An 11,718-nucleotide genomic window follows, 5' to 3' on the forward strand; every position below is an offset into this window, starting at 1 on the left:
GTGTGTGTGTGTGTGTGTGTGTGTGTGTGTGTGTGTGTTACTGGGGAATCAACCCAGGGCCTTCTCACTGAGCTGTATCTTCAGCACTTTTTATGTTTTATTTTAAATCTGGGCCTCACTAAGTTGCTAAGTTTCCTAGCCTGGGCTCCAACTTCTGATCCTCCTGCCTTACCCACCCAGAATGCTGGGATTATAGGTGTGTACCAACATGGCTAATTTGGTGTTTTTGGTTTGTTTTTTGTTTTTTTTTTTTGTTTTTTTTTGGTGCCAGGAATTGAACTCAGGACCTTGTATTTGCCAGGCAGGTGCTTATACCACTGAGCTATATCCCCAGCCCCAACACGGCTAATTTGCAGAATATCTTGATTTTGTATTTCTGGCCTCTAGAACTCTGAAAGAATAAATCTCTGTTGTTCTAAGCCATACTGTTTGTGGTAATTTGTTATTTAGGTCCTCTGTTGTTGTTAAATTGTTACTTTAAAGCGAAACATGAGAAGACAAACACAGGCTCCTCCAAAAACTTCCACCAAATCTACAGACATTGTTCAAAAAATGAGTACAACACAAGTATTTACTGAGCACCTACTATACCTTTAGCATTTGTAGTAGTACAACGTGATAAAACAAAGATGTCAAACACTGCAATGAACTATTTTATATACTTGAAATTAACACAAATCATTTTGCTGAGATCTGAGAAAAGAAAGATGAGTATGAAAGGTGTTACATTTCAAAGCAATGTTCATAAACTTCATAACTTTAAATGAGTCTGTTCAGTTCACATTAAGAAGGTGTAGGTGATTCAGAAACAAATTTTAAGGTCAAGGAATCTGGTTTGTTTTAGAAGTACTGTAGATGCTTTGGAAAAATTTCAAATATCTTTGTGTTTTAAAATTTATGTTACTTTTATTTTCCTCCAAATCCCTGTTTTTTATGAGACATTCTGGTTGATTAAGGATCTGTTTACAGTGGTGCCTCTAAAATTTCTTCACAAGAGGAGTCAGAGTCAGCAACATGTTTACACAAGAGCACGCAGGGACATGTCTAAAAAGGCATCTCCATAGACTATGTGGGACTTGCACTGCGTGTCTCTGCAGCACAGAGAAGGCATCTACCTTAGTTGACCAATAACTACTTGTTGTTGCCGTCGAGTTGACCAATAACTACTTGTTGCCATCACTGTTGTTGCTGTTGTCTTGGCAGTGATCTGGATCAAACCCAGGGACTCACACATGCCACAAAACTAGTCACTACTGAACTGCACCCTCAGCCCCATGTGAGTTTAAGTTGCCCAGGCTGGTCTTGAACTTGCCATTCTCCTGCTGAGGCCTCCTAAGTAGCTGAGATTATAGGCACACACCGCCCAGTGACGTAGCCTAACTTTCCTTTCTTTTTTCCCTAGCATACCATGCAAGTCTTATTATAAAATTCTGTAGCTAGTTGTAGCCATTATCATTTTATTAAAAACTGCAAATGGAATGCTCAAAAACATTTTTACAATTATGGACATTAATAATAGCCTATAAAAGCCACATTGCTATTTTAGTTTATTTTCACAAGAGTCCCTAGTAATCACAAATCAATTGCCTGTATTTGATTTATCTAATACCTGAGTCAACAGATCTTTCCTCTTTGGGAATCTTAGCAGAAATATGAAATATTTTATATTCTATTTACTTTGGTTTTTAAGAAGTTAATTGTTCCTATAATCCATACACACATACATGAATACACGAAACTATTAACTAAGTAGTGTAATTCAAGGGAATAATCTTAGACTTTGAATGTCTTAAATCCTAGAGCCAAAGTATACTGTCTTTTATAACAGATGCAGATCTATGTAACTCTAATCTATGAAAGGCCATGGGGAGGACTCTGGGGCTACTCAGAGTGTGCCTTCCCCAGGAAAGACAAATCAATTTTCATTTAAATGAACTCAAGGCCCCGCTGAGACATACTTACCTGAGAGACTAAACGCTGGCCCAACTTGGGAAGGCAGCATGCGAAGTCACCCACAGCCGAAATAAAAACTTAGCAAATATTTACACAGAGAAGTCAGCTGAAACTATAATATAAAAATTATACTTGTCCCTTCTTCAAAAAATATATCCTTCAAGTTACCAAAATAACTAGACTGAGATCTTAACATAGTTATAAAGCTCAAACAGGTATGTTTTTACTTTTTCTTTAGGGAAAATTCAAAAAATGTTTTTCAACAAAAATGGAATTGTGGTGGCACAATCAGAAAAACTGGCCATTAAAAAAGGAAGACAATACAGCATAGCCGTACAAAGCACCACAAGTTCAAATCCAGCTTGTGCTATGTAGTGAGCTCAAGACCACCCTAAACTACATACTAGAAACGTTGTCTCAAAACAAATGCAAACACACACACACACACACACACACACACACACACACACACACAAAGCAATATGGGGGCTCCAAAACGCATGCTTTTCAGGGGCTGGGGATTTAGCTCAGCGGCAAAAGCGCCTGCCTGGCAAGCACAAGGTCGTGAGTTCGGTTCCCGGTACTGGAGAAAAACAAAAACAAAAAAAAACTATGCTTTTCATTGGGATGAAGAAAGGAAAATGTTTTGGAATACTTAAGCATCCAAGAAACTACTTCTATTAGACAAAAGCCACCTAATCAACAAAGTAAATTTTCCTTGCAAACATCTAAAATATTGTAAGATAGTCACAGCAATATACTAAAGCTTATAGAATGCTTCTTGTTATGTTTTTTTGATGGAAAAACAGATCAGTTGCCTTTTTTAGGATTAACGTCTTATTAACAGCAATCGTTTAAAATCCAGGTGGAAATGACAAACTCTTGTAAAGCCAAAGAAGTAAGCTTTTCTCCTCCAAGAAATGAGCAGCACAGTGTTGAACTCTCATAAATTCTAAGATGCACAGCAATAGCTCAGGGCTTTCTGAGGTCACAGTGGAAAAGATTACCAACCCCTGAGAATCTAAATACTCAATCCACTATGGCTCTTTACTTTCAATCTATTATATATATGTAAAAAATGAGATGTAACTGAGTAAAAACACTGAACTCAGAATTCAGTTAGCTACACTTAGTATCTCTTGTAATTCTTCCTACTAAGAAAGCTTTTCAACTTCTCTAACCTTAGCATTCCTACTTCAATGCGTTTTGTGTTATACTAACCCACTGACTATAAACACACATGTATTATTTTATTATTTATATTGTATCAGTCCATAATTGTAGTACATAATGAGCACATTCTTCAGGGGGAGTTGATGCCTGTACAGGTCACATCTTCATTCCTTTCTCCTTCCCTTCTCCCTCCATCTCTTGATCTCGTTCCCATGGACAAACGTTCTACCTCACTATTTCCTATTACGTATCTTTTCTTTTGCTCTCTATTTACATTTTTAGTTTCTCATAAACAAAGAACTATATAATATTTAAACTTGTGTGTCTGATTTATTTCACTTAACATGACTGTTTCAATATGTGTTCATTTCCCTGCAAATGACTTAAGCTTATCCTTTATGGCATAGTAGTACTCCGTAGTGTATAAATACCACATTTTCTTTATTGACTCATCTGTAAATGGATACACAGGCCACTTTCAAGATTTAGCTATTGCAAATACCTATAAACATAGGTATGCAAGTATCACTTTGTACGATGACTTTGTTTCTTTCAGGAAGATACCTAAAGGATATACAGTAACTAGGTCAAATGTAATTTCTTGAGTTTTTTTTTGAGAAATCTCCATACTGATTTCCTCAACTGTTTACATTCTTAACAATAGTTTACATTCAATAGTTTACATTCTTAACAATAGTTTACATTCAATAGTTTACATTCTTAACAATAGTGTAGAAGGGTCTCTCCTGCCAGCTCCTCTAGCATGTGTTGTTACCTCATTTCTTCACGATGGCCTTTCTTTCTGGAGAAATATAGAATCTGAGTATTGTTTAATTTGCGTTTCTCTAATGGCCAGGAATGTTGAACATTTTTTCACGTATTCACTGGCCATTTGTATTCATTCTTCCGAGAAGTACCTTTATTTCAGTTACCCTTTCTTAACCGGATTTTCATTTTAGGGAGTCTAATTATTTTGAGGCTATATATGTAAGTTCCTTGTTCTAGAAATAGCTGGTAAAAATGGTTTTTCCCATTCTGTAGATGGTCTCTTCACTCTCTGGACTAATTCCTTTGCTTTTCCGAAGCTTTTTAATTTGATATGATCCCATTTGTTGATACTTGACACTACTTCCTATGCACCAAGTATTCCTTCAGAAAGTCTTTGCCTATGCCTATATATGTATATGTATTTTTAAGAGAGGTCCAACCATACACATGTGTGATATTTTAAAAAAATATTGTAAAAAAAGGGTCTAGTGTGGGGATGCTTAGCATGTACAAAGCCCTGGGTTTCATCCCCAGGACTAAAACAATTAAAAAACTGAATGTAGTCATTAAAGTATGAATCAAGGTGAAAGTGATTAACAACAATTTAAAAAATAACATTTTTCCTAAAAGAAATGTCTAGCAAAGTACAGAACTGAAAAATGTCCAGTCAATGTGAATGCATTAAAAATCATCTTCCTAGGGCACAGAACCCATAAATGGGATCTGGTAACTAAAAGTTACAAGACAAAAGACATACTTTAAACCATTGTAAAGAGCAGGATATAACAGAAATGTTTTCAGCAACCACTCCTCTCCTTTTTCCCTTTTTCCTAGATATTTGTTGTTTTAACTAGTGGAGTGGAAGTGTTATTTGGTACTATTTTGAGGTTTGTTTTTATTTTAAGAAGTTTTTGTGGCCAGGATGGCAGGACTAGTTAAAAGCTCCATGGCAGTCGGAACTTTTGTTTCTAGGAAAAAACTTTTATATAAGGATAGCTATGGAAGAAATCACATGAATCCGCTGTAGTCTGGTATTAGCTGATTCTGCTCTGTTCCTCTGGGCTAAAAATCAGAGGATGGAAAATGTCTTTATTCCACAGGGACCCTTCTTTGTAATGCTTATTCATTTTTAATGATTTTTGCCAGAACTGTTATTATGGATTTTGCCACCAGTATAAAAAGAGAGGAGCCCTGATCTCCAGTCATTCCTTTTCCCTGAGCTAGCTAATTTAGCTTCAGATGACTCACCTGGTCTCAGGCCTCAGTACCTTCAGCTATAATAGAAGCATGTGTGGAAGTATCTTCAGTGTTACAGTGGATACCGTTGCTTACCATGTGAGAAGCCCTGGTTTCAATCTCCAGCATCTCAACAACAAAAAAAATACAGTAGCATGCTGGTTTAAAAGGTTCCTTCCAGCTCTTAACATTCTCCTTCTACTCTTCTATAATTAAGCACAGAAATGAAGTAGCCTACTTTAATACCCTACGGACTAGGGAAAATGGGAGACAATATTCCTAAAATACACCAATGTACCAAAACTTCAATCAGCTTAGTCCAAGAGAACAAACAAGAGTACAGAATCTATCTTGTATCTGACACTGCTGGGAAGCCCTAAGGAAATGATTCACCTTTCAGCAACCTTCCTGCCCACACAACATTCAGGGAACTAACGTGAAAGATATTTTGCCAAACCTAGTCCCCGCAGATTTAAACATAAAGATCATGATCATGCACCTGTATTTTCATCTCCAAACTGGGGAAATTAGAGCTCTAACACCAGAAGCTCTAACTTGTGAACAGTGCCTTGCAGATCACCACAAAGACACTTTAATCCTGGGCAGGGGAATGGGATTTCTTCATTTGACATAATCTGAAATATCAGCCTTTATAAATTTCCCCAAAAGACTCACAGAAAGGCTGTGCCAAAGACAAAACTGGTATCTTCAGAGGGAAAAACCACAAGGAACAAAAGTCTATACATTTTGCACTCAATTAAATATAGAAAAAAAAAAGACATTTTTTAAAAAGCTTTCATATCCACAATCTTTGTTTAATATGATTTCAGACACTATTCTGAAAGGAGGAAATGAAGGTCAAAAGAAAAAAGAATATTCTCCTGAGAGATCATTCATTCATTTCCATCACATTTTAACAAAAGGGTACAAATAACTTCAAATATCCTCATGAACACTTCCTACTATAAAAAGGTTGTGTGTATTCTTTTCTGTCTTTGTGTGCTGCCATTATATGACTTACCTATTAAATCTGTCAATAAGCTTGGAAACTGACATACAAGGTCAAAAGACGAATGAACGTAAGGGATTAAATTACCGCTTATGAAAAGTAGCAAAAGGCTGTCTAAAGGTGGGACAGGGAGGTTATGAAGGGCTCACGACATGTCCAGTGTTCCCAGCAGCGTCCACAGCCCACACTACAAAGCTCCCACTATTCGGCGAGTTAAGCAGGTCTTTAGCACATCTATGTCTCCTCGCCAAAACACACACTACACATAGTCTGCATCTGTTAGATTGCTAGTGTAGCAACTGAATCCCGCCAGCACACGGAAGTAGTGGCCAGTAATGAAAGTGTGCGACGTGTCAGTTGGCCTGAGAGTTTCAGGGATGCCAGCAACGGCAGCAAGTCATCACTCTCACCATGTAGGCCACAAAATCTGAGTTGGGGGCAGGAATGTCTTTTCTTTTTCCTTTTTTATTTTTTCCCCTCCACTTTTTTTTTTTTTTTTTAATGGGGAGGAGTCGGAAATAAACTAGAGATTAAGGTCTGGTTTCCAAGACAGATAAAGTGCTGGCGACCCAGAGTCCCTTGGGCTGAGATGCTACTAAGAAGCCAAAAGGACTAAGTTTCATTCTCTGTAACTTCACTCCTTGATAGCGAGGAGAGTCATTGATTGTTCGCGGCAAAGGCAATCTGCGCTCGAATTCCCCCACAGCATTCCTAATTCCAAGCGCTCTCTAGGGCTGGTAAATCAGAAAATCAGCAAAAGGGGCCAAGGGACACGCGAGGCTGGCCCGTGCCCGAGACAGGGGCAGGCGCTGCCCACCGCTCACAGAGCGCGGCTCTTACCCCCGTGCACGCCTACGGACGGCTCCAGCTTCGCTGCGGCGATGGCCACCACGATTCCGATCATGAACCATTCTTTCCTCATCCTCTCCAGCAGCCTCATGTTTGCTAGGGTGGGTGGGTTTGGTTTATTTGTTTGGCTTTTTTCCTTTGCAAACTGCGGTGCCTTAATCTCCGAGGCGTCTCCACACTTTCCTCGGTGCCTCCAGACATGCAGCAGAGCAAGTCAAATTGCCACTTGTAAACTACAGAGCAGAGGGTTGCTCCGGCGGCTAGGAGGAGGGCTGGGAGTAGTAGTATCCAGTGACGGGAGAGCCTCACAGAGCGCCGCCATTGCTACCACGCGCCGCCTAAGAGGCGCGCACTACTGCACAGAACCTTTCCGACCGCGGTCAAGTATAGATGATCTGAAACGGACACCTGGGCCACACTGGCAAGTGCAGACGACTGGGCAAGGAACGCTAGCCACGCCGGAGGACTAAAAGACCCGCTACCGCCCCTACCTGCCACGGCTTCGGAAACACAGAGCGGGGAAGCATCGTGAAGAGCCACAGCCACTCCGCCTCAGCAAGTCTCTCGCGTACAGCAAACCTTCAGGCACAGCTGGCCGCATTCCTAGAGCACACGCGCCCCGTGATCCTCCCTTCTGCTTGACAGGAGCTCGCGAGCAGGACTGGCGCGCGGTTGGGACGGGAATATCTCCCTCCCAGGTGCACCGGCGGCGCTCCAGGTTTGTTTTGCGCGCTTCTTCGAAACATTACGACGCCTCCGGCCGCCGGCGTGACGTCGCGCGGGGCAGGGCGGGGCGGCCTCTCGCGTCCCAGGTTCCTGGCGAGGGCGGGTGCTGCTGGGTGCTTTCGGCGGTCCGCGGGGAAAAGGGGCGCCCGAGTGGAGGAGCTCTGACCCCGGGCGTGCATTGCGAGTGGTATTCCTGGCAAGCGTCCAAGCCTTCCTGCACCCACTGCCTCGGAGGAGGCGGGCGGGACCTCACCAAGTCGGTTGCCTGCGGGCGGGGCTCGCCGGACCTCGTCCCGAGCAGACACCTGGCCGGGAGAGGGGCGCACTGCGGGGCGCGCGAGGCCCGCTTCGGGACGGCGAGCGGTTGTGCACATCGCGTCCCACCCACAAGTTGCACGTGGGCGAAGCAGGGTCTTCAGTCGCGAGTCCAGGTCAGGTTCACACACCCCACCCCCTCCCGCTCACCGGCAGGGCAGCAGCACAGCTCTGGGCAGGCGACCAGGGACCCCTTCCGAGGGGCGCGGGGTCCTGAGGTCGGTCCCCTGCGCTTTCCTTGAAGTATTTCCTGGTGAGCCCTGACACTGCTAGTTCCTTGAATGGACTTCCTACCTTTAGGACTGTAGGAGCATCAGCTCCTCCCCATTAGGCACCCAAGCAAATGAAACACTGTGGTGACGTTTTGAAGTAGCCTGGCATCATCTGCCCCTTGAATGACTGTGAAACTTCAGTGAGCTTTGGAAGGCACTGTTGATGCTGAAATGATTCTGAATTCATTCAAAGCGTGAGGGAGGCACATCGTGTGAGTTTCCGTATTTAATTCACTTTGTCTTGAAGACGTGATTTTTATCCAAAAACTGAGCTGCCTTAAACAGCTGTGTTATGGTTTGTGGATCACACACCACCCAGTGTCATGTAATTACACTTGCGGTAATATGAAATAAAAAATTAATCTCAAGATAAAAAGAACTTTATGGGCAGAAGCACACAATTTATAAACACGAGAAGCACATGAACTATCATAAAATCTGATGTTAATTATAAGACAGTTACAGTGGATATATATGAAATACAGTTTACTATATATTTTTGATAGTATCATCCTAGGTTAAAAAGGCTTACATCATACTCATTGAAGGGATATTTTTGTATTAAAAGATCATTACAGAAACTGAGCTGTTGGATTGTTGTGTCTACCAGCCAAGGAATGCCATAAGTCCTCAGCAACCACCAGAAGCTGAGAGAGACATGGAACACTTTTCTTTTTTCCTTTTTTTTGGTACCAGGAATCGAACTCAGTACCTTGTGCGTGCCAGACAGGCGTTTGTGCCGCTGAACTATATCCCCGGCCCCTGGAGCACTTTTCTTCAGTGCTTCTAGCAGGAACAAACCCTGTCAACATCTTGATTTCAGGCTTTTGGCCTCCTGAGCTATGAGAAGCCAAATGTTGTTTTACAGTACACAGTTTATAGTACTTTGTTCCAGCAACCCTAGGAAAAGAATACAGTAATACTCAAGCTTCCAGGGATTTGACAGAATTTATCTTTGGTATGGCCACCATTCAACCCACTACAAGGCCCTTCCCTGCCTTCTCATTGTTCCATTACTGTCTTTAGTAACTCTTACGACTTTTCTCTCTCACTCATTTTTTTCTTTGCTGTGCCTCTTTGACTCAAGTTTTTCTCAGTGTCACACCTTCCACCTCATCTGACATCATCCCAATCAAAATGTTTTTGGTTCCAACTGGCTGTGGAATCTTTCAACATACTAAGCCATAGGCATTAACGTAGCAGATACCTACTTTCTGAGATTTGTTGTTCACACTGGCTACTTAATATCTTTGAATATCGTTCATATACTTTTCCTAATATTTATGAACATACACTTTTGCTAAAAATTCATAGATATACCTGTGCCTGTTCTTGTGGAGTTTAAAAAAACAGTGATAGGAATTCTATCTCACTGGGCTGCTGAAAAGAGTAAATAGGATGCAGTTTGTACATTTACCTGGATGGAATAAACACTTTGCTTATTCATTAAATATTGAGCTCATGCCATGCATGTAGCAGGCACTAGTCTAGATACTAGTGTTACAAGAAAAAAGGAGAGAAGTAGTTTCCGCTTTGATTAAATTTATAATGACATGAAGAGGTAACAAGAAGTTATAACCTCCACGATGAAAATAAAACAGCCATGTGATAGAGAGTAGCTTAAATGAATAGTCAAGGAAGGTGCCTTAGGTCTAAGTGCTGTACCAAACCAACATAGATTGGACAACTTCAACAAGAAACACTTAATGCTCACATTTCCGGAGAAATCTAAGATCAAGGTGCCAACAGGTCTGTATGTGGTAAGTGTCTGCTTTCTGATTTGCAGATGACCATCTTCTTGCTATGTCCTTATGTGGCACAGAGGAGACAGAACTTTTATATCTCTCTTACAAAGGCACTAATCCCATTGTGAGGGTGCTACTCTCGTGACTCAAGCCCCTGGATACCGTCACACCTGGGTTCATGTTTTCATTTGGGCAAGGGGACATAAACATTCGGTTTGTAGTGGAAGGCCTGTAAAGGGGTGTCATTGAAGCAAAGACTCAATTGGGGGGGGCTACCATGTTATTATCTGGGTGCTTTAAGTAGAGGGAACTACTCATAAATCCTAAACTAGGAATTCTCTTAGAGTGTATATTAATTTCCTGTTGGTACTGTAATACATTACCACAAAATTGGTGACTTAAAACATATTTATTTTATAGCTCTGGATTACAGAAGTCCAAAACAGATGTCACTGGGCCAAAAAAGGAAAAATGTCAGCAGGCATGTGTATCTTTCTATAGACTGTAGAGAGTTGTCTTTCCTTTTCCAGCTGCGTGCATTCTATGGCCTTCTGACCTTCTGCCTACATCATCAGCAGTGCCCCTTCCAGTCTTTCTCAGGAGGAATGGCTGTGACTCACCTGCCTCCCTCTTTTACTTACTAAGGTCCTTTTCATGACATTGGTGTTATGGGCTGAGTCATGTTCCAAAAAAACACACTTGTAGCTCCCAGTACCTCTGAAAGTGGCCTTATTTGGAAATAAGGTTTTGACAGAGTTATGAAGATAAAGTGAGTTCATTGCATGGACTTTAATCCAGTATGCCTGGCATTGCGATTAAAAGGAGAAGTCTAAACACTGGCGCACACACAAGACATGAAGACACATGGGAAGGACATGGCCATGTGACTGGAGTGATGCATATACCAGTTAAGGAGAGCCAACGATTGGCAGCAAACACCAGAAAGCTTGAAGAGGGAAGAAAAAATGCCCCCCACAACCAACAAAAAAAAAAAAAGAAAGGAAGGGGGAAAACAAAGGAAGAACTTGGAGTAAAAAAAAAAAATGAAGAACCGTCAGCATACAGATGGCACTTAAAGCCTTGCAATTCACTGACCTCAAGAGTGCATATTATTGAGAAAAGGAAGAAATTGGATAGAGGAGAAGGATGCTGTTACCAAGACTGAGAAGAAATAACCAGAAAGGTAGAGAGAAATGGTTCCATCTCTTACTCAAGAAAGTCAGCAAATAATGCAGCTGACTTCAAATTTAGGCTGTAACATTTACTAGCAATTTACTTTTGGAAGTAACTTAACCTTTCTGTGACTCAGTTTCTTCATTGGTAAAATGTGCTTCATGGAGTTATGCCCCCCACAATTTATGTTAGTCTGTCGAGGAGCACATGCTTAAAAATAGATGGTGTTAGGAAAATTAAATACCGAGGAACTGACTGAGGAAGTGAAAGATCTCTACAGCAAAAACTACAGTACTCTTAGAAAAAAGGAAATACAAGAAGATATTAGAAAATGAAAGGATATCCCCTGTCCCTGGATAGCAGAACCAATATAGTCAAAATGGCCATAATTCCAAAACTGTTGCACAGATTTAATGCAACCCCACTTAAAATACCAACAGCATTCTTCTTCACAGAGCTAGAGAGAACAATCCAAAGATTCATAAGAAACCAGGAGAGA

General features: G+C 41.3%; 1 protein-coding gene across 3 annotated transcripts in view; it reads right to left on the minus strand.

The window, feature by feature from the left end:
• The window catches only part of Slc10a7 (solute carrier family 10, member 7), a 250,861-nt gene extending 243,546 nt beyond the window's left edge, over positions 1-7,315 (minus strand). For 2 of the 3 annotated variants that reach the window (XM_013515326.1, XM_005386663.2), the window contains exon 1: positions 6,980-7,314. In XM_013515326.1, the coding sequence (XP_013370780.1) occupies positions 6,980-7,079 (100 nt within the window). In that variant the 5' untranslated portion in view covers positions 7,080-7,314. Of the gene's footprint in view, positions 1-6,979 lie in introns of all 3 variants that reach the window. The other variant, XM_013515325.1, reaches the window with a different exon arrangement.
• Between the last annotated feature and the right edge of the window lie 4,403 nt (positions 7,316-11,718).

This window comes from Chinchilla lanigera, unplaced genomic scaffold (assembly GCF_000276665.1).
Source record: "Chinchilla lanigera isolate Chin_1 unplaced genomic scaffold, ChiLan1.0 scaffold00027, whole genome shotgun sequence".
Lineage (NCBI taxonomy): Eukaryota > Metazoa > Chordata > Mammalia > Rodentia > Chinchillidae > Chinchilla > Chinchilla lanigera.